General features: G+C 34.3%; 1 protein-coding gene across 1 annotated transcript in view; it reads right to left on the reverse strand.

Moving 5' to 3' along the window:
• LOC133653245 (plexin-A1-like) overlaps positions 1-25,104 on the reverse strand; it is a 195,125-nt gene that overhangs the window by 30,248 nt on the left and 139,773 nt on the right. The window contains exons 8-10 of the mRNA XM_062052325.1: positions 12,955-13,178; positions 2,334-2,485; positions 497-617 (exon numbers count right to left, since the gene is read on the reverse strand). Coding sequence (XP_061908309.1) covers positions 497-617; positions 2,334-2,485; positions 12,955-13,178 — 497 coding nt within the window. The remainder of the gene's footprint in view (positions 1-496; positions 618-2,333; positions 2,486-12,954; positions 13,179-25,104) is intronic.

Genomic DNA, 25,104 nt, shown 5'->3' on the forward strand with positions numbered 1-25,104 from the left:
TTGAAAAACGTATTGGGGTGTTACCAATTTAGTGGTCAATTGTATGGAATATGTACTGTACTGTGCATTCTACTAATAAAAGTCTCAATCAATCAAAAGAATTGGGGGTTAAATCATCAAAAATTATTCCCGGGCGCGGCACCGCTGCTGCTCACTGCTCCCCTCACCTCCCAGGCGGTGAACAAGGGGATGGGTGGAATGCAGAGGACACATTTCACCACACCTAGTGTGTGTGTGACAATCAGCTGTAGAGAATACTGCATTTTTGCCGTGTTTTTGGTCGGTTAACACTAGCGTTTGGAGACAAACAAGAAGAAAGAAAGAAAAACAGCCTCCAGCTAAAGTCCAATGGTATTTAGTATTAAATGTCAAAGTTTAAAAGGTCACGACTCTCAAGCGTTTCCGCGCCAAACTCACCCGAGCGCGCCCGTGTGCACCTTGCTTGTGCAGTTTTATTGCAACAAGTCCATTAATGTCTTAGGTTGTGTTGTCTTACCACAAACGTGAAGGGCCTGGGGGACAGAGCTCTGTAGTCGTTGACACAGTCCCTCACACACACCTCCACCTGAGCCTCTTGGACCCTGTATCCTGTGGCGTCATTCAGCTGACACACTATCCTGCAAGGGGAGCAAATGTCCACGTCAATGGGGGTTATTATTTTCGTCAACATACTACATTTTGTTCGAATAATTATGTGTTAGTTATCACACAACTCTTATGCTTAAAGGCCGTTGCTATAGTTCAGGGGTCACCAACGCGGTGCCCGCGGGCACCAGGTAGCCCGTAAGGACCAGATGAGTAGCCCGCTGGCCTGTTCTAAAAATAGCTCAAATAGCAGCACTTACCAGTGAGCTGCCTCTATTTTTTTAAATGTTATTTATTTACTAGCAAGCTGGTCTCGCTTTGCCCGACATTTTTAATTCTAAGAGAGACAAAACTCAAATAGAATTTGAAAATCCAAGAAAATATTTTAAAGACTTGGTCTTCACTTGTTTAAATGAATTCATTGTTTTTTTTACTTTGCTTCTTATAACTTTCAGAAAGACAATTTTAGAGAAAAAATACAACCTTAAAAATGATTTTAGGATTTTTAAACACATATACCTTTTTACCTTTTAAATTCCTTCCTCTTCTTTCCTGACAATTTAAATCAATGTTCAAGTACATTTTTTTTTATTATTGTAAAGAATAATAAATACATTTTAATTTAATTCTTCATTTTAGCTTCTGTTTTTTCGACGAAGAATATTTGTGAAATATTTCTTCAAACTTATTATGATTAAAATTCAAAAAAATAATTCTGGCAAATCTAGAAAATCTGTAGAATCAAATTTAAATCTTATTTCAAAGTCTTTTGAATTTCTTATAAAAATTTTGTTCTGGAAAATGTAGAAGAAATAATGATTTGTCTTTGTTAGAAATATAGCTTGGTCCAATTTGTTATATATTCTAACAAAGTGCAGATTGGATTTTAACCTATTTAAAACATGTCATCAAAATTCTAAAATTAATCTTAATCAGGAAAAATGACTAATGATGTTCCATAAATTCTTTTTTTAATGTTTTCAAAAAGATTTGAATTAGCTAGTTTTTGTCTCCTTTTTTCCGGTTGAATTTTGAAATTTAAAGAGTCGAAATTGAAGATAAACTATGTTTCAAAATTTAATTGTCATTTTTTTACGTGTTTTCTCCTCTTTTAAACCGTTCAATTAAGTGTAAATATCATTAATTATTAATAATAACAGAGTTAAAGGTAAATTGAGCAAATTGGCTATTTCTGGCAATTTATTGAAGTGTGTATCAAACTGGTAGCCCTTCGCATTAATCACTACCCAAGAAGTAGCTCTTGGTTTCAAAAAGGTTGGTGACCCCTGCTATCGTTACTATCAATTGTGCTGGAGTTGTACTTTTCTCTCTGTGCAAAGGCACAACAACGGGTAATCCTGCTTTGCGAGGTGTCTCGTGTCAGCAGTTTGTTTCCAGACCCTGCCTGCTGACAACCAAGGACGGACATCGAGTACAGAGACAGGGCGAGATCATGAGTGTCAGCACATTTCCGTTCTGAATAATCATGTATTGTGTCTACTGGGGCTGCTTGCATAGGTGGTGTTAACTAGGGACCTCCCGAATAAATAGAGGAGCACGTGGGACTGTACCTTAGAGCATAGGGGGGAACTGTAACTGAGTGTACAGCCTCATACGTCTCTCCTCATTAGTAAAATCCAACTCTGTCTCTGCTTGATTCCTTCTTCTTGTCTTGTGTTTTAGATAGTTCGGTGTTTGAACCTGACACATTTGTACGGTGCTCAAGCAATGGCGTGGCGTAACCTCACCTCTCAGCACTCAGGTACTCCTCCTCGATGGGGACGCAGGGCACCTTGCCTAACCTGACGCCCGACTGGATGTCCCTGAAGTGCAGACCCAGGTTCTCTCCGACGATGGTCATCCTGGTGCCTCCTTGGCGAGGTCCGGTATCTGGAAACAACTGCAGCGGAGAGAGGAAATAGTCGGGCGCCAGGCATTGCCGGGGGGAAAAAAAAAACAGCGGTGTGATTTATCGAGGCGAATTACGATGCGTAACGGGGACAGGTGTGGTGTGACAAAACAAATAAGGTGTCGGATGGATGCTTGTTGCCACCAACACGCACACACACACGAGTGTGTCATCCCTAACAAGCATCACAAGGTAATTATGCGTAATGTGTCCACCGCCTTGTACGACTGTGGCGCTCGGCAAGGCCGACAGCACAAGGCGGCCATGCTTGTTTTGGTATAGACGTTATGAAGGCTTTAAGGCACTCATTGAAAAACATGGAGAAAAGGTAAAGGGGTGAGAGTGCAATACAATGTGGAAGTTACCATCAATAAGGGCTCTGTCAAAAGGCCATACAGGCGAATGTTAAGGCGCCACAATGGGGGGGGGGGGGATAATAAAAAATCACCTTTAGTATACCGTATTTTTCGGATTATAAGTCGCAGTTTTTTTCATAGTTTGGCCGGGGGGTGCGACTTATACTCAGGAGCGACTTATGTGTGAAATTATTAACACATTACCGTAAAATATCAAATAATATTTAGAGATGTCCGATAATGGCTTTTTGCCGATATCCGATATTGTCCAACTCTTTAATTACCGATACTGATATCAACCGATAATAGAGATGTCCGATAATATCGGCCGATAAATGCGGTAAAATGTAATATCGGAAATTATCGGTATCGTTTTTTTTATCGGTATCATTTTTTGTTTTTTTAAATTTATTTATTTTTTTTATTTTTATTAAATCAACATAAAAAACACAAGATACACTAACAATTAGTGCACCAACCCAAAAAACCTCCCCCATTTACACTCATTCACACAAAAGGGTTGTTTCTTTATTTTATTAATATTCTGGTTCCTACATTATATATCAATATATATCAATAAAGTTTGCAAGGGATACAGTCCGTAAGCACACATGATTGTGCGTGCTGCTGCTCCACTAATAGTACTAACAGTTCATTTGACTCATTTTCATTAATTACTAGTTTATATGTAACTGTTTTCTTTCTTTTTTATTCAGGAAAATGTTTTTAATTTATTTATCTTGTTTTATAATTTGTTTTAAAAAGTACCTTATCTGGTTGTCCAAATAAGGCATAATAATGTGTTAATTCCACGACTGTATGTATCGGTTGATATCGGTATCGGTTGATATCAGTATCGGTAATTAAAGAGTTGGACATTATCGGAATATCGGATATCGGCAAAAAAGCCATTATCGAACATCCCTAACCGATATCAATATAAACCGATACCGATATATACAGTTATGGAATTAACACATTATTACGCCTAATTTGGACAACCAGGTATGGTGAAGATAAGGTACTTTTTAAAAAAATAAAAAAAATAAAATAAGATAAATAAATTAAGAACATTTTCTTGAATAAAAAAGAAAGTAAAACAATATAAAACCAGTTACATAGAAACTAGTAATGAATGAAAATGAGTAAAATTAACTGTTAAAGGTTAATACTAGAGATGTCCTATAATATCGGTCTGCCGATATTATCGGCCGATAAATTCGTTAAAATGTAATATCGGAAATTATCGGTATCGTTTTTTTTATTATCAGTATCGTTTTTTTTTTTTTTTTTTTTTTTAAATTTATTAAATCCACATAAAAAACACAAGATACACTTACAATTAGTGCACCAACCCAAAAAACCTCCCTCCCCCATTCACACTCATTCACACAAAAGGGTTGTTTCTTTCTGTTATTAATATTCTGCTTCCTACATTATATATCAATATATATCAATACAGTCTGCAAGGGATACAGTCCGTAAGCACACATGATTGTGCGTGCTGCTGCTCCACTAATAATACTAACCTTTAACAGTTAATTTGACTCATTTTCATTAATTACTAGTTTCTATGTAACTGTTTTTATATTGTTTTACTTTCTTTTTTATTCAAGAAAATGTTTTTAATTTATTTATCTTATTTTATTTGATTCATTTTTTTAAAAAGGACCTTATCTTCACCATACCTGGTTGTCCAAATTAGGCATAATAATGTGTTAATTCCACGACTGCATATATCGGTTGATATCGGTATCGGTTGATATCAGTATCGGTAATTAAAGAGTTGGACAATATCGGCATATCGGATATCGGCAAAAAGCCATTATCGGACATCCCTAACCGATATCGATATAAACCGATACCGATACCGATATATACAGTCATGGAATTAACACATTATTATGCCTAATTTGGACAACCAGGTATGGTGAAGATAAGGTACTTTTTAAATAAATAAAATAAAATAAAATAAGAGGGAAAATAAAATGAAAGGAAATAATTTAGAGGGAAAAAATGTGTCTGGGGGGCCGGTATATCTATTTTTAGGAACACTAATATAGGGATGTCCGATAATGGCTTTTTGCCGATATCCGATATTCCGATATTGTCCAATTCTTAATTACAGATACCGATATCAACCGATACTGATATGTACAGTCGTGGAATTAACACATTAATATGCCTAGTTTGGACAACCAGGTATGGTGAAGATAAGGTCCTTTTTTAAAAAAAATTAAAAAATAAAATAAGATAAATAAATTAAGAACATTTTCTTTAATAAAAAAGAAAGTAAAACAATATAAAAACAGTTACATAGAAACTAGTAATGAATGCAAATGAGTAAAATTAACTGTTAAAGGTTAGTATTATTAGTGGAGCAGCAGCACGCACAATCATGTGTGCTTACGGACTGTATCCCTTGCAGACTGTATTGATATATATTGATATATAATGTAGGAAGCAGAATATTAATAACAGAAAGAAACAACCTTTTTGTGTGAATGAGTGTGAATGGGGGAGGGAGGTTTTTTGGGTTGGTGCACTAATTGTAAGTGTATCTTGTGTTTTTTATGTGGATTTAATAAAAAAAACAAAAAACATACTGATCATAAAAAAAACGATACCGATAATTTCCGATATTACATTTTAACGCATTTATCGTCCGATAATATCGGCAGACCGATATTATCGGACATCTCTAGAATGCAAGGTACCACTGTTATTGCTACAAACATGACAGTAGCATAACAATATCCTATATATACAGTGCATCCGAAAAGTATTCACAGTGCTTCATTTTTTTCCACTATTTGTTATGTTACAGCCTTATTCCAAAATGGAATGAAATCATTTTTGTCCTCAAAAATTTTGAACAAAATACCCCGTAATGACAATGTGAAAAAAAAAAATGAAAAGTTGAATATTTTTTTGTTTTGATTTTGCAAAATTCATATTAGTCCAGTCACCTCCCTGAAAACCCAACACTTCTCATCCAACCTGATGGAGCTTAAGAGGTGCTGCAAAGAGGAATGGGCGAAACTGCCCAAAGATAGGTGTTCCAAGCTTGTGGTGTCGTATTTAAAAAGACTTGAGGCTGTAATTGCTGCCAAAGGTGCATCGACAAAGTAGTGAGCAAAGGCTGTAAATACTTATGAACATGTGATTTTTTTTTTGTTTGATTAAATTTGCAAATAAAAAATAGACAAAACCACATTGTCATTATGGGGTATTGTGTGTAGAATTTTTTGATTTTGTATTTTTTTTGTTTTGTTTTATTAAATTTGCAAATTAAAAAAAAAAGAAAAAATCACATTGTCATTATGGGATTTTGTGTGTAGAATTTTTTGATTTTGTATTTTTTTTGTTTTGTTTTATTAAATTTGCAAATTTAAAAAAAAGAAAAAATCACATTGTCATTATGTGGTATTGTGTGTAGAATTTTTTGATTTTGTATTTCTTCTGTTTTGTTTTATTAAATTTGCAAATTAAAAAAAAAAGAAAAAACCACATTGTCATTATGGGGTATTGTGTGTAGAATTTTTTGATTTTGTATTTTTTTTGTTTTGTTTTATTAAATTTGCAAATTAAAAAAAAAAGAAAAAATCACATTGTCATTATGGGGTATTGTGTGTAGAATTTTTTGATTTTGTATTTTTTTTGTTTTGTTTTATTAAATTTGCAAATAAAAAAAAAAAGAAAAAATCACATTGTCATTATGGGGTATTGTGTGTAGAATTTTTTGATTTTGTATTTTTTTTGTTTTGTTTTATTAAATTTGCAAATTAAAAAAAAAAGAAAAAACCACATTGTCATTATGGGGTATTGTGTGTAGAATTTTTTGATTTTGTATTTTTTTGTTTTGTTTTATTACATTTGCAAATTAAAAAAAAAGAAAAAATCACATTGTCATTATGGGGTATTGTGTGTAGAATTTTTTGATTTTGTATTTTTTTTGTTTTGTTTTTTTAAATTTGCAAATAAAAAAAAAATAAAAATCACATTGTCATTATGGGGTATTGTGTGTAGAATTTTTTGATTTTGTATTTTTTTTGTTTTGTTTTATTAAATTTGCAAATTAAAAAAAAAAGAAAAAACCACATTGTCATTATGGGGTATTGTGTGTAGAATTTTTTGATTTTGTATTTTTTGTTTTGTTTTATTACATTTGCAAATCAAAAAAAAAAGAAAAAATCACATTGTCATTATGGGGTATTGTGTGTAGAATTTTTTGATTTTGTATTTTTTGGTTTTGTTTTATTAAATTTGCAAATTAAAAAAAAAAGAAAAAATCACATTGTCATTATGGGGTATTGTGTGTAGATTTTTTGATTTTGTATTTTTTTTGTTTTGTTTGATTAAATTTGCAAATAAAAAAAAATAAAAAAATCACATTGTCATTATGGGGTATTGTGTGTAGAATTTTTTGATTTTGTATTTTTTTGTTTTGTTTTATTAAATTTGAAAATAAAAAAAAAAAGAAAAAATCACATTGTCATTATGGGGTATTGTGTGTAGAATTTTTGATGTTGTATTTTTTGTTTTGTTTTATTAAATTTGCAAATTAAAAAAAAAAGAAAAAATCACATTGTCATTATGGGGTATTGTGTGTAGAATTTTTGATTTTGTATTTTTTTGTTTTGTTTTATTAAATTTGCAAATTAAAAAAAAAAGAAAAAATCACATTGTCATTATGGGGTATTGTGTGTAGAATTTTTTGATGTTGTAATTTTTTTGTTTTGTTTGATATAAATTTGCAAATTAAAAAAAAAGAAAAATTCACATTGTCATTATGAGGTATTGTGTGTAGAATTTTTTGATTTTGTATTTTTTTTGTTTTGTTTTATTAAATTTGCAAATAAAAAAAATAAAAAAATCACATTGTCATTATGGGGTATTGTGTGTAGAATTTTCAGGACAAAAAATATTTTATTACATTTTAGAATTAAGGCTGTAACATAAAATGTGGAAAAAGTGAAGTTGTGAATACTTTCTGGATGTACTGTACATATGTATACTGTATTTATTAACTAAATAATATATTGTTTAGTAATGCACTGAATGTATATGTATATAATCAAACATTTTTTTTATATATTTCGTTTTAATTCTCACCAAAAAAAAAAAAAAGTGCTAAAAAAATATGATATATTGCTCTTCCTAATATAATGAATTTGCATTGACCATGCGCATTTATATTTTTAGGAATATCAATATCAGTGTTTCCCACACATTCATTTATTTGTGGCGGCCCGCCACGAAAGAATTACGTCCGCCACAAAAAAAAAAAAAAAACATTTTTTTTTTTTTTTTTTTTGTCCTGTCCAGCTTCTCAGGCAAATCATATAGTTGATGTAGATGCCCATATCGGCTGTTCACATTTACTTTACAAAAGAGAAGTGTAGGATACTTCTCTTGTTGCCTTATTTGTATTTGACCACTACTGTTTTCTGTTTATTTGTTACTGACTGTGGCAGGACACCTCTGCCTCTGTTTCACTTTATGTTGCTGGTAAATAATATGGTTGTAGTAGTAGGCTAAAGTTAAATTATTTAGAATGCACTAATTAAAGGGGCAGAGATTTAAGAGACATTTTAGCTTTGCTTTTATATTTTATAAGATATATTTTTTGTAAGAACCACAATTAATAAAAATAGTGCAGTGAATAACTTATTGTTCAAATCTGTATATAAATATGTACATAAAGTGTTGTAATTATATTGTAAAATGGATGGATGGATGGACGTTTAAAACAAAACTGTTATTATTAATTAGTAAGTATACATTTTTTGAGCCTTTTTAGAGAAAATCATATCATTGAAGTACATTATGCAAATTACTCGATGATGTCATGGTGACCACGCCCATAGCCACGCCCCCACCGCCACAGGTATCTTGGCAGTTTATGGGAAACACTGAATATATTACATTCTATGCAAATGTGCATAAATTATGCACATTTATAATATTAGGAATTAAAGTATATAATTTCTTTAGCACTTTTGTGTTTTGATGAAACAGAATTGTTTGAAAAAAAACAAGTTTTTGATTTAAAAAAACAACAGCAATTCCTTTTCAGATACGTTGAATCGTGCGAGGGTAAATGTGATGCACATTGTTCTCTTTTTTGTTAAGCATAATATAATTACAACATTAAAATTCACACCCACTGTTTTATTAGAAAGCATATTTTGTTGGTGAAAACTAGTTTTGCTTAATTAAAAAAACAACTAAATAAACATTTGCATACTAGGAGTTTGAGAAGATGCAGAAAGTCTGACTTCAGCAGAGAATTACACGTTTATGTGTTATTAAATCCAGGAACATTTATTATGAGTCTTAAATCATATGAAAAAAGCAAAAGAAATGGTCCAAATCAAATAAACATCACAGTGCAGTTTGATGTAACCCCGTGTAATAAAGTCCCGTACACTTTGGTATGCCAAGGGCAACGTCAAGGACCTGACATGTACTTGTGTTAATAGCAACACATTAAAATAGAGCAGCTCTAATTCTCTGTGAAGGACAACCAAAGAGAAGACGTTGCGTGACCTCGGGGGCTTCGCCAAAGAGGGCTGATGCAAGACCCTATCAAAGTGGTAAAGTCAGCCTTGGATCTCTGCAGGTAACTGGACGCCTTTCAAATGAAGATGATGTCGAGATGAAGATGTGGCGCCCAATGACACCAATGTCACTTTCCTTTGAACTAGTTTTGTATGTAGTTTTTATTGACTGTGATCTTTCGTATATTCAGTCAACTCTTGTTTATCACGGTTACCGTAATTTCCGGACTATAAGCCGCACCTGACTATAAGCCGCACCAGCTAAATTTAGGGGAAAATACAGATTGCTCCATATATAAGCCGCACCCGACTATAAGCCGCCGGGTTTTGATTTGTAATTACCGTAGTATATAGGGGTTCCTGCTACCACGGAGGGGATTGTCGGGACAGAGATGACTGTTTGGGAACGCAAAGCGTCCCATTTATTAACAATAAATCTTTCAATCATTCAATCAAACTTTCACATCTTTGACATGGCGAACAGCATTCGCGCAGAGTACAAATAATACAACGCTGCAAAGTAATACAAAGTGCTCGCCTGTACGTTATCAAAATAACCAGCCTACCGGTATATGAAAAGTCAGTCTTTAATCATTGTGTCATCGTCTTCCTCCTGCGTACTAAAACCACCGAAATCCTCTTCGTCGGTGCCGGAGAAGAACAGGCCGTATATAAGCCGCACCGTTGTATAAGCCGCACCGTTGTATAAGCCGCACCGTTGTATAAGCCGCAGGGACCAGAACGAGGGGAAAAGTAGCGGCTTATAGTCCGGAAATTACGGTAATTGTTTGCGGGCCAGACTGAAGGACGTGAATTTCTGCGAAGTAGGAAATATTTATTATAAATCAACCATTTTCATAGCAAGAGAATAAAAAACACCAGTTTACCACCTTCTTTAACATGGTTGTTAACATTATGAGAGCCCTCTGGGTATTGAATAACACCCACTGAGTCATCTTATTTAAACCAACACAGTCATGCCACCTGAAGCTGAGCCAATCAGGGGCCACGATACTCAACATTGTTGCTACTGCAACATTGATATTTTTTTGTTAATTTAGTCTTTATTGTGCTTTGAAAGGCTTAAAGGGGAACTGCATTTGTTTTTAAACTTTGCCTATCATTTACAATCCCTATGTAAGACAAGCACACACATGTTCTTTTTTAAGCATTCTAACTCGCAAATAAACTTTCACAATGGAGCTAATGGGAGTAGCTCTTATTTAGCCTATAAATCACTTTAAAAAAACATCCAAAAGCCTCCCTCACTGTTGTATATACACACTCTAAGTATATGTGTAACAGTGTCTCCCATAAACTGCCAAGATACCTGTGGCGGTGGGGGCGTGGTTATGGGCGTTGTCACCATGACATCATCTAGTAATTTGCATAATTTACCACAATGATATGATTTTCTCTAAAAAGGCTAAAAAAATGTATACTTACTAATTAATAATAACAGTTTTGTTTTAAACGTCCATCCATCCATCCATTTTACAATATAATTACAACACTTTATGTACATATTTATATACAGATTTGAACAATAAGTTATTCACTGAAATATATTTATTAATTGTGGTTCTTACAAAAAATATATCTTATAAAATATAAAAGCTAAAATGTCTCTTAAAGCTCTGCCCCTTTAATTAGTGCATACTAAATAATTTAACTTTAGCCTACTACTACAACCATATTATTTACCAGCAACATAAAGTGAAACAGAGGCAGAGGTGTCCTGCCACAGTCAGTAAAAAATAAACAGAAAACAGTAGTGGTCAAATACAAATAAGGCAACAAGAGAAGTATCCTACTCTTCTCTTTTGTCAAGTAAATCTGAACAGCCTATATGGGCATCTACATCAACTATATGATTTGCCCGAGAAGCTGGAAAGGACAAAAAAAATGAAAAAAATAAAAATAATTTATTTTTATTTTTTTATTTGTGGCGGACGTAATTATTTTGTGGCGGGCCGCCACAAATAAATGAATGTGTGGGAAACACTGGATATTCATCCTCTACTGTTGCCATTTCTAATATAAAGTAGTGTAAAGTTCTTACTTATATCTGTCAGTAAACTCGCCATCAAAGCGCTAAAACATACCGGTGTAGTGAGTTTACATTATTCACCCAAGCAACTTTAGTTATTAGAGAGTTCTGGGCGGACGATTTTTCACGGGACACGGGAAACAACAACAACAACAACGCCTTGTTGTTGTTTCCGGATGAGGAGATGTTGCTCCGTTTTTGATTGAAGTCTGAATGTCATTAAAACAGTTAGCTCCATCTTTTGACACTTCTTCCACTCCCGTCCTTGCACGCTACACCGCTACAACAAAGATGACGGGGGAGAAGACGCCGTCGAAGGTGAGCCACGTAAATAAGACCCGCCCACAAAACGGCGCATCCTGAAGCGACTGTCAGAAAGCGACTTGAAGATGATCAGTAAAACATCATCTATGCGACATTTTGACCGAAGAACCAGCATTACATGTTATGTGGACCACAAGGAAGAGTTTTACATTTAGAAAAAAAAAAGAAATAATAATAATATGACCCCTTTAATGTGCCTTATATATGAAAAAAAAATCGAAAATAGACCATTCATTTACTTCCTTAACGTAAATAACCGCCATAACCACAACACCAGGGGGAGCTCCACTAACCACGTTAAACCCAGATTCCGAACTAACAAAGGTCTTAACTAGGGATGTCCGATAATATCGGCCTGCCGATATTATCGGCCGATAAATGCGTTAAAATGTAATATCGGAAATTATCGGTATCAGTTTTTTATTATCTGTATCGTTTTTTAAAAAAATTTTTTTTATTTTTTTATTAAATCAACATAAAAAACACAAGATACACTTACAATTAGTGCACCAACCCAAAAAACCTCCCTCCCCCCATTTCTTTCTGTTATCAATATTCTGGTCCCTACATTATATATCAATATATATCAATACAGTCTGCAAGGGATACAGTCCGTAAGCACACATGATTGTGCGTGCTGCTGCTCCACTAATAGTACTAACCTTTAACAGTTAATTTTACTAATTTTCATTCATTACTAGTTTCTATGTAACTGTTTTTATATTGTTTTACTTTCTTTTTTATTCAAGAAAATGTTTTTAATTTAGTTATCTTATTTTATTATTATTTTTTTAAAAGTACCTTATCTTCACCATACATGGTTGTCCAAATTAGGCATAATAATGTGTTAGTTCCACGACTGCATATATATGCATATATCGGTTGATATCGGTATCGGTTGATATCGGTATCGGTAATTAAAGAGTTGGACAATATCGGAATATCGGATATCGGCAAAAAGCCATTATCGGACATCCCTAGTCTTAACTCATTCTCTTTCTATGCCACATCAATGTGGAATGCGCTCCCAACAGGTATAAAAGAAAGGGCATCTCTATCCTCCTTCAAAACCGCAATAAAAGTTCACCTCCAGGCAGTTACAACCCTAAACTAACACCCTCCCCGGATTGCTAATAATCAAATGTAAACAACTTTTCCTTTCCTTACCTTGGTGATTTTGGGGTGGGAGCATCGGCTGTTCCCAGATGCAGCGTGCATCCAGCCGCCCACGTCGCTGAACTGCAGCATCGGGTGAGAATTTCCTCCGACGGCACACTCCTGTCTGAGGGAGCACTTCCTGTCCTGGACGCACCAGCCGCACTCGAACCTGGGGTCGGCCTTCAGACACATGCCGCAGCTATCCCGCAGTGCCCGGCACTTGTACAAGTGGGCTGGATGGAAAAGCAGACACGAGAACTTAGAATATTGTTTAGGTTTAGAGTGCGTTTACATTTAGGTCGGGGGAAAAACAAACTCTGATGCGTTTGCTCGCCTGGTACGGTTTGTTTTGTATGAAGTAGAGCAGCAACTAACGACTATTTTAATAATTAGGGTCCGCCTGTACCCTGTATAAAGGATTCCCACAGGGAGTGGGAGGTTTATTGTTATTCCGCAGCTTTGCGCACTACTTTGCCCCCCTTAACATGCTTCAAAACTCACCAAATTGTATACACACATAGAAAAACTGTGACAGCACACTTTAGTAAAAAAAAAACAAACCCCAAAAATCAAAATTGCGCTCTAGCGCCCCCTAGGAAAAAAACAAAAACAAACTGCCTGTAACTCCCACTAGGAAGGTCGTAGAGGCATGAAACAAAAACCTGTATTTACGTGTCACTTAGACCTACAATTCATAATTTCACATCCTCGGGAAAAAACCAACAGGAAGTTGGCAATTTCCCCTTCAACACAAAAAAATGACTAAAAACAGTCATTTTTGCCTCTTTGAGCTGTAATTTCACCCCCTTAAAATACCTCAAAACTCACCAAACTTTTTAGACACATCGGGCCTGGTAGAAATTGCGATCTAAAAAAAAAAACCGAACCCCAAAACTCAAAATTGCGCTCTATTTTTGAATAAAACAGAGACAAAACTGCTTCTCAGCGGAAAACACAGACAAAACTGCTTGTAACTTCCGGTAGGAACGTTTTAGAGACATGAAACAAAAACCTCTACGTAGGTCTCACTTAGACCTACATTTCATAGTTTGCCATCCTTCAGCAAAAATCAACAGGAAGTTTGATATCCCCACTTCAAAACCCTTTTTTTTTAAAAAAGCGGTCACCAAACATCAAACATTATCTCCTCTGAGCGCGTTTGTCGTTTTTGCTTCAAACTACTACAGGAGAGAGATTGAACCCTTCTGATTAAAAGTTGGCGAAAGCGTTGTAATAAGTGCTACGGTTGATTTTACGAGCCTTCAAAGAAAAGAACCACTGTGCTGCAGCACCTAGGAAAAAAACACAGACACAACTTCTTCTAACTCCCAGTACGAATATCGTAGAGACATGCAACAAAAACCTCTATGTAGGTCTCACTCAGGACTACCACTGGACAAAAGTATTGGGACACCTAGGACTAGCACCAGCCAAAATGCAGACCCGACCAACGCTGCTTGCAGCTTTAATTATAATACATATTGTATAAGTATTCCTCACGCACTAATTGACTGAAAGAGCGCGCACTTGACGCACGCTCACCTGACGCGCGCTCACCTGACACTGCGGCGCAAGCGCAATGTCACATTATCGATGGGAAAACACATTTTTAGACAATATGATTTGCATGAGTAGCTGGGAGACCCCGAGTAACAAGAGGTAGAAAATGGATTAGAACGGACTAATAAAAAAATATATTATAATTAAAGCTGCAAGCAGCGATGGACGGGACCGACTTTGACGGCACATAAAATCCAAACCGGAGCAGTAATTAAAACTCTTTCGTCAACTTTTATTCAGAAGGGTTCAATCTCTCTCTTGTGCTAATTTGAAGCCGACACGACAAACGCGCTCAGAGGAGATAATGTTTGAAAAAAGGTGACCGGTTTTTACAAAACTTTTGTTTTGAAGGGGGAATTGCAAACTTTTCTGCTGATTTTTGCTGGGAGTTTTTAGTGAATGAAATCTAAGTCTAAGTGAGACCTACATAGAGGTTTTTGTTTCATATCTCTACGACATTCCTACTGGAAGTTACAGGCAGTTTTGTCTGTGTTTTCTTCCTAGGAGCAGTTTTGTCTGTGTTTTCTTCCTAAGGGGCGCTAGAGCGCAATTTTGAGTTTTGGGGTTGGGTTTTTTTATTAGATTGCAATTTTTGCCAGTCCTGATGTGTGTGTCCAGTTTGGTGAGTTTTGAAGCATGTTAAGGGGGTGAAATTATAGCTCCAAGAGGCAAAGGTGACTGTTTTTACAAAACTTTTGTTTTGAAGGGGGAATTGCAAATTTCCTGTTGATTTTTGCTGGGGGATGTCGGTGTATGAAATGTAGGTCTAAGTGAGACCTACATAGAGGTTTTTGTTTTATGTCTTTACGACATTCCTACTGGAAGTTACAGGCAGTTTTGTCTGTGTTTTCTTCCTAGGGGGCGCTAGAAGGCAATTTTGAGTTTTGGGGCTAGGTTTTTTGATTAGATCACAATTGATGTGTGTGTCAAATATGACCGGTTTTTTACACAACTTTTGTTTTGAAGGGGGAATTGCAAACTTCCTGCTGATTTTTGCTGGGAGTTGTCAGTGAATGAAATCTAGGTCTAAGTGAGACCTACATAGAGGTTTTTGTTCCATGTCTCTACGACATTCCTACTGGAAGTTACAGGCAGTTTTGTCTGTGTTTTCTTCCTAGGAGCAGTTTTGTCTGTGTTTTCTTCCTAGGGGGCGCTAGAGCGCAATTTTGAGTTTTGGGGTTGGGTTTTTTTATTAAATCGCAATTTTTGCCAGTCCTGATGTGTGTGTCCAGTTTGGTGAGTTTTGAAGCATGTTAAGAGGGTGAAATTATAGTTCCAAGAGGCAAAGGTGACTGTTTTTATAAAACTTTTGTTTTGAAGGGGGAATTGCAAACTTCCTGTTGATTTTTGCTGAAGCATGTCAGTGTATGAAATCTAGGTCTAAGTGAGACCTACATAGAGGTTTTTGTTTCATGTCTCTACGACATTCCTACTGGAAGTTACAGGCAGTTTTGTCTGTTTTCTTCCTAGGGGGCGCTAGAGCGCAATTTTGAGTTTTGGGGCTAGGTTTTTTGATTAGATCACAACTTTCGCCAGTCTTGATGTGTGTGTCAAATATGGTGAGTTTTGAAGCATGTTAAGGGGGTCAAATTACAGCTGAAAGAGGTATAATAATAATAAAACCTTACAAATACAATAGGGTCCTCTGTCCCAAAGGGACATTCGGTCCCTAATAATTAGGGATGTCCGATAATATCGGACCGCCAATATTATCGGCCGATAAATGCTTCAAAAAGTAATATCGGAAATTATCGGTATCGGTTTCCGAAAGTAAAATGTCTGACTTTCTAAAACGCCGCTGTGTACACGGACGCAGGAAGATGTACAGAGCGCCAAATTAATCCTTGAAGTCGCTGCCTTTGCGTACTGGCCCAGTCACATAATATCTACGGCTTGACACACGCACTAGCGAGTGCGAGCGTACTTGATCAACAGCCATACAGGTCACACTGAGGCTGACCGTATAAACAACTTTAACACTGTTACAAATATGCGCCACACTGTGAACCCACACCAAACAATTTCGGGAGAACATCCGCACCGTAACACAACATAAACACAACAGAACAAGTACCCAGAACCCCTTGCAAATGCTTGTTTTCATCCAGAAAAAGCTACCTCTCATTGTAATATATTTAAATGGGTGTAATTTACAATGTATTTTGGTGCATGGACATTTTTTAATATATCCACAAAGTTCGGCGAGTATGTTGTGGCATGTGTTACCATGTCTGTTGACATTTTGTGTTGGTTGGATGTATTATTATTTCAATTTATTTTTTGCACCATGACTAGGGAAGGTTGTTTGCGTTTAGTCATATAAGTAAATGCTGCACATAACTCAGTTTGGAGAATAAGTAAAGGTCATGGACCTAACTTTCTTGCATTAACCACTTTATGGTGATAAAATGGCGTCATATAAGACAGTCTATTAAGATGAATGCAATCTCCCTACCGGCGACATACCTTATTTGAACTCTTTACGTTTCCTGGGCCAATCTGAAGTTGTCGGTGGTCCGTAGTTTGGACACCTCTAATTTAGCTCATTTAATTAGACTTAGACTTTGACAAACTTTATTGATCCACAAGGGGAATTGTTCCACACAGTAGCTCAGTTTCAAAGGATGGAAATGATAATGCAGGTATTAAGTAGACTAAAAATGTACCATAGCAGCAATATAAAATATAACATATATGTAATATTTACATATTATATATACAGCAGGGGTCACCAACGCGGTGCCCGCGGGCACCAGGTAGCCCGTAAGGACCAGATGAGTAGCCCGCTGGCCTGTTCTAAATATATAGCTCAAATAGCAGCACTTACCAGTGAGCTGCCTCTATTTTTTAAATTTTATTTATTTACTAGCAAGCTGGTCTCGCTTTGCTCGACATTTTTAATTCTAAGAGAGACAAAACTCAAATAGAATTTGAAAATCCAAGAAAATATTTGAAAGACTTGGTCTTCACTTGTTTAAATAAATTCATTATTTTTTTTACTTTGCTTCTTATAACTTTCAGAAAGACAATTTTAGAGAAAAAAATGCAACCTTAAAAATGATTTTAGGGTTTTTAAACACATATACCTTTTTACCTTTTAAATTCCTTCCTCTTCTTTCCTGACAATTTAAATCAATGTTTAAGTAATTTTTTTTTTTTTTATTGTAAAGAATAATAAATACATTTTAATTTAATTCTTCATTTTAGCTTCTGTTTTTTTGACGAAGAATATTTGTGAAATATTTCTTCAAACTTATGATTAAAATTAAAAAAAAATATTCTGGCAAATCTAGAAAATCTGTAGAATCAAATTTAAATCTTATTTCAAAGTCTTTTGAATTTCTTTCAAAAATTTTGTTCTGGAAAATCTAGAAGAAATAATGATTTGTCTTTGTTAGAAATATAGCTTGGTCCAATTTGTTATATATTCTAACAAAGTGCAGATTGGATTTTAACCTATTTAAAACATGTCATCAAAATTCTAAAAATAAGCTTAATCAGTAAAAATTACTAATGATGTTCCATAAATTATTTTTTTAATTTTTTCAAAAAGATTCGAATTAGCTAGTTTTTCTCTTCTTTTTTTCGGTTGCATTTTGAATTTTAAAGAGTCGAAATTGAAGATAAACTATGTTTCAAAATTGAATTGTCATTTTTTTCGTGTTTTCTCCTCTTTTAAACCGTTAAATTAAGTGTAAATATCATTAATTATTAATAATAACATAGAGTTAAAGGTAAATTGAGCAAATTGGCTATTTCTGGCAATTTATTTAAGTGTGTATCAAACTGGTAGCCCTTCACATTAATCACTACCCAAGAAGTAGCTCTTGGTTTCAAAAAGGTTGGTGACCCCTGATATACAGTATATAATATATATACTGATATATTCTATTCTATTATATTTGTATATAATATATACAATAAATAACAAATCCCAATGACCATGTACAATATTACAGTATATGTAACAGCTGCAGCAAAAAATAAATAAAAATAAAATAAGGGCAGCATAAAATAGAGAGAAGAATTCAGCAGAAAATATACATTATAGACAAAGAGAGGTAGCTAACATAGAAGATAATAGACGGTAAATAAAAGTACATCAGCTTTGCGTGTGCTATCAAGTTTGCATGTGTAAACAAATAGTAGATCAGGCCCATCGTGTACATATTGAGGTATAAGTAGAGAAGTGCGGGAATTTACACACAGCCCAATTTTTCAGACAAGGGGAAAAAAATAAACAAACCCTCATTGAAAGTCTCCTCGCAACTAAATTCCAATTATCTTTAAACCTGTGAAGCCCTCAGCGGGTGATTATCACTGCAAAAAATGTATATTAATACATACAATTTCCCAAGGATAAGCAGATGGAAAACAAATCCTCCCAAAAAATAACCAGTAGCGATATTACAGAAATTAATTCAACAGGTAATGCCTTTAATGCCAGAGGGGAAGTGATAATTTGTTGTGTAAAAATGGATTCCGTTTACTCCTCAGAGTGGAAAAAGTCATTAGGAGTAAAATAAATAATAATAATAACACCTGAGAAGAAGAGGCAGATGAAAGGATATAGTGTGTGTGTGTGTGTGTGGTAGATTCGCACAAAAATAAATGGTGAAAACAGACAAGAAGGTACAAATAAAAAGAACATTTAGTCAAACTTTCTTCCTCGGTATTCTCAGAAAGAGCGCAAGACTTCAAAGGGATCTTCTTTTCAGATTCATCCTCAGCCTCAGCCTTACAGCTCGCCCCGGCCTAATCTGATTAGTCACGGTTTATCTTAAAAAGTAGCATAATGCTAATTAATCTGGAGCAAATGAAAGATTTAATTAACATCTCCACTTCACACCGGGGCCAAAGCCGGGCGAGAGCCAGAATGCGCCGTTCAATACAGTAATGGCGGCCCAGTGTTGAAGGAGGAAGACAAAGGGGATGGAGTGGCCAAGGATTAAAGGGAGGATGAGGAGAAAGTCTTGGCGAGGATCATTACATGATGCATCGCTTTTAAAGAAGTTTATACAATAGATAACCTTTGGAGTCCCTGCAGTTATTTAACCAAATGCATATACAGCAGACCGTGGCAAAATACGGCCCGTGGGCGACATGCGGCCCATTAAGATTTTCCGGACGTTCTACATAATTTATTTTAGACCTTTAGTATCAAAACTGTCGCCGTCATTATGATGTGCAGTGCTGTTTTTAAATGACCATAAGTCATCAACTAAAAAAAGTATTTCAATGGTTTAAATCAGAGTGGGCGGGGTTTTGTTTTCAATACAGCTAGCCTGAAAAATGTGTCAGAAACAGATGCGGAGGCAGATTTTTACAACAAACGTCAACAAAAACAAAAATAAAACATTATGAAAAGAACCCCCAGGCCCCCCCCCACATGCTTTGACTTTTCAGTATGCGGCACAAACGTTTGTTGCTGAAGTTTTGGGTAGCAACAGAGTTCGAATTAGGCTGCACAGTGGCCCCACAACACACTGCAAAAACAAATAGACTGAAAAACAAAGTAAAATATCTTGTAAAATAGTGCTTAAAAAGTATATATGTATGTATGTGTATATATATATATATATATATATATATATATATATATATATATATATATATATATATATATATATATGCACATGTATTCATACATACATATACAAACGCACATGTATATATACATATATGCATATGTGTATTTAGATTTATATATATATATATATATATATATATATATACATATATATATATATATATGTATATATATGTATGTATGTATATATATATATATATATATGTATGTATATATATATATATATATATATATATATATATATATATATATATATATATATATATATATATATATATATATATATATATATATATATATATATACACACATATATGTATATGTGTATTTGTATGTATATATACCATATCAACTTCATTTATAAAGCCCTTTAAAAAAAAAATATATATATATATATATGCATATGTGCATATGTGTATATATATATATATATGTGTATATATATATATATATATATATATATATATATATATATATATATATATATATATATATATATATATATATATGTGCATATGTGCATATGTGTATATATATATATATGTGTATATATATATATATATATATATATATATATATATATATATATATATATATATATATATATATATATATATATACATATATAACAAAGTACAATATCTAGTAAAATACTGCTTAAAAAGTATATATGTATGTATGTGTATATATATATATATATATATATATATATATATATATATATATATATATATATATATATATATATATATATATATATACATACATACATATACGTATATTCACATACATACAAAAAAACATTTTTTTTAAATATATGTATATATATATTAAAAATATATATATATAATAATATTATTTAATTTAAAACATTGTTTGTGTTAGCACACATTTAAAAATAAACATGAATGTAATGTGAGTGACTTTTTCAGTTTTCTAACAGCGTGTTGTGTTTGTACAAAATCCTACTAAATTGATTATGATAGCAAGCAATAAATGTGGATTAACACTTAAGAGTTTAATGAATGTTCAACAAACATAATAGTAGAAAGTACTTTTACAGACCGCCTCAATGCTATTCTGAAGAGAGGTGTGCTCTTTTTGTTTGAATTCCTTCTAAATCCCGGTAAGAAAAACCTGCATTGGCTACATTTAACACTTAGCTGCTACTTAATTGGTTAGGACCCAAGGTGTTGTCGTTAGAAATATGATGGATTTACTTAACAAGCCTGTGTCCTGCGATCCACATGTCCATCTCAAGACCGTAAAGCAATCAAGATGTGACCACAGAAAGGAAAGCAGACTTTAAAGGAGCACATTCTTTAGTGAAAACATGCAGCAGCAGAATTGGGTTATGACCTATAAGCAACTCATTTGCAAGCTCTCTGCAAGATGAACCATGTGTCTGACTTCTATCCAAAGTGGGTCAGACAGAACGTTAGATTAGAAGGAGCACTTTGTCATCTAAAGATAGCAAACATACAGTGACTGGAACAGGACAACCAAGCAGGGGGAATATTTGTAAATCTGACTCTACATATGCAAATTTTAAGCAAATATCCGTGTGACGTACTTATCTTGTGTGTCGGGACGTCAGAATTCATTAGTGTACCCCCCCCCCCGCCTGACGCAATACACTTGAGGAAGAGTTTTTAATTGTTTTCCACTTCATGCACGGGCAGTCATTGGAATAATAAATGTCTTCCCTTTGTGTCACTTTTGGTTTTTCGTTATCAATTTTCATTTCCCTCAACTGCCATTTATCAACCTGTCATCCACCCATCATGCTCTCCCATCGTTTGCCAGTCTGCTCATTTGTGTATCTTGTTCCTATCCATTTTTGTTTTGCCCAGCTTTACACCAGATCCTAAACATCTTTGTCTTCCACGGCCGCTTTTCCAACCTTGAGACTCCGATCATGTTTTTACAAATCCCAAAAAACAATTAACATCTTCTTTTCGATGGTAGCAAACTAAACACTTATGATGCAAGGGGCATACATAACAGACTATTTAGATCAGGGGTCACCAACGCGGTGCCCGCGGGCACCAGGTAGCCCGTAAGGACCAGATGAGTAGCCCGCTGGCCTGTTCTAAAAATAGCTCAAATAGCAGCACTTACCAGTGAGCTGCCTCTATTTTTTAAATTGTATTTATTTACTAGCAAGCTGGTCTCGCTTTGCTCGATATTTTTAATTCTAAGAGAGACAAAACTCAAATAGAATACGAAAATCCAAGAAAATATTTTAAAGACTTGGTCTTCACTTTTTTAAATAAATTCCTTTTTTTTTTTTTACTTTGCTTCTTATAACTTTCAGAAAGACAATTTTAGAGAAAAAATACAACCTTAAAAATGGTTTTAGGATTTTTAAACACATATACCTTTTTACCTTTTAAATTCCTTCCTCTTCTTTCCTGACAATTTAAACCAATGTTCAAGTACATTTATTTTTTTTATTGTAAAGAATAATAAATACATTTTAATTTAATTCTTCATTTTAGCTTCTGTTTTTTTGACGAAGAATATTTGTGAAATATTTCTTCAAACTTATTATGATTAAAATTATAAAAAATTATTCTGGCAAATCTAAAAAATCTGTAGAATCAAATTTAAATCTTATTTCAAAGTCTTTTGAATTTCTTTTAAAATTTTGTTCTGGAAAATCTAGAAGAAATAATGATTTGTCTTTGTTAGAAATATAGCTTGGTCCAATTTGTTATATATTCTAACAAAGTGCAGATTGGATTTTAACCTATTTAAAACATGTCATCAAAATTCTAAAATTAATCTTAATCAGGAAAAATTACTAATGATGTTCCATAAATTATTGTTTTAATTTTTTCAAAAAGATTCGAACTAGCTAGTTTTTCTCTTCTTTTTTTCGGTTGAATTTTGAATTTTAAAGAGTCGAAATTGAAGATAAACTATGTTTCAAAATTTAATTGTCATTTTTTTCGTGTTTTCTCCTCTTTTAAAGAAGAGGAAGGAATTTAAGAGGTAAAAAGGTATATGTGTTTAAAAATCCTAAAATCATTTTTAAGGTTGTATTTTTTCTCTAAAATTGTCTTTCTGAAAGTTATAAGAAGCAAAGTAAAAAAAAAAAAGGAATTTATTTAAACAAGTGAAGACCAAGTCTTTAAAATATTTTCTTGGATTTTCAAATTCTATTTGAGTTTTGTCTCTCTTAGAATTAAAAATGTTGAGCAAAGCGAGACCAGCTTGCTAGTAAATAAATACAATTTAAAAAATAGAGGCAGCTCACTGGTAAGTGCTGCTATTTGAGCTATTTTTAGAACAGGCCAGCGGGCGACCTGGTGCCCGCGGGCCTGACTTACGGTCATTAGACAACATGACTGCACATCATAATGGCAGCTACACTTTCCATCTTAAAAGATCTAAAAAAAATATTTGGGAACAAGGTTGTAACATTATTTGTTAACACTGTCTGCTCTCACTTTCTCGCACATTTGACCCTCTGATGTTCTGTGTACCAACACTCTGTCCTCCTCCTGTCTAGGCCTGCTGTGTGTGTGTGTGTGTGTGTGTGTGTGTGTGTGTGTGTGTGTGTGTGTGTGTGTGTGTGTGTGTGTGTGTGTGTGTGTGTGTGTGTGTGTGTGTGTGTGTGTGTGTGTGTGTGTGTGTGTGTGTGTGTGTGGTAAACAGAACATCAATTTCCACACTTCTATTAGTCCAGTGGACCCGGACATCTTATATGTAATATGTGTAGGGCGGGTGTATGGTGTGTGGTCATTAAATATGTATTCTGATATATGTTCTTCACAGAAAATGAGCCAAAGTCAGTGAGTCTCAGTTTGAAAAAATAATTAATTGTATAATTTTTCTTTTAATAAAAAATGAAAACGGGTCCCACAGACCCGAACACCACACAAGGTTTATACCTTTTTTGTTTTGGTTTGTTCCCTGGTATGTAGAATTATGCTAAAAAATAACCATAGTAAACCATGTTTTTTTTTTACCTTAATTGCCATGGTTATTTATTTCAAGGAAACCTTTAGCGTTGATGTGTGTGCCCACAAGTGGGCATGCTTAGTAGCGTTGAACAGAAAAATGTTACGCCTAGCACATTTTTTCAGACCACCGGTTTAGATGGCGGTTCATGGCGGCTTGGCAATTCGCCGCGCTTAGACAAACCCCGGTCGTCCGTCACTCATCCGCCATGAACCCTGAGAACTGCGGGGAACTACTCCATCCATCACACGAGGTCATTAGCCACGACGTCCCACTGGGTAAATACTAGCTGAGATACTGGCAACCTGCAGTGAAGCAATAGCACTGTGCCAATCCGCGTTGGCGCCGTGTTTAAGAATGTGTTGAAATGGTAGGTATACGGTTCATGGCGGTTTGAGAGCCACCATGAACACCCCTTACTCCTTGAATTCAAATAAGCATCAAAATAAGACCTACAGTAGATACAACTTCGTTCAAACCTGACCTTAAACCCTAGACCTAAACCCTCCGAGACTACCCAAGCACAACTTTAATCAGAAACATAAACTTAACTTAATCCTTGAATTCAAATAAGCATCAAAATAAGACCTACAGTAGTTAAAACTTGGTTCAAACCTGACCTTAAACCCTAGACCTAAACCCTCCGAGACTACCCAAACACAACTTTAATCAGAAACATAAACTTAACTTAATCATTGAATTCAAATAAGCATCAAAATAAGACCTACAGTAGATAAAACTTGGTTCAAACCTGACCTTAAACCCTAGACCTAAACCCTCCGAGACTACCCAAGCACAACTTTAATCAGAACCATAAACTCAACTTAATCCTTGAATTCAAATAAGCATCAAAATAAGACGTACAGTAGTTAAAACTTGGTTCAAACCTGACCTTAAACCCTAGACCTAAACCCTCCGAAACTACCCAAACACAACTTTAATCAGAAACTTAAACTTAACTTAATCCTTGAATTCAAATAAGCATCAAAATAAGACCTACAGTAGTTAAAACTTGGTTCAAACCTGACCTTAAACCCTAG

This window comes from Entelurus aequoreus, linkage group LG07 (genome assembly GCF_033978785.1).
Source record: "Entelurus aequoreus isolate RoL-2023_Sb linkage group LG07, RoL_Eaeq_v1.1, whole genome shotgun sequence".
NCBI lineage: Eukaryota > Metazoa > Chordata > Actinopteri > Syngnathiformes > Syngnathidae > Entelurus > Entelurus aequoreus.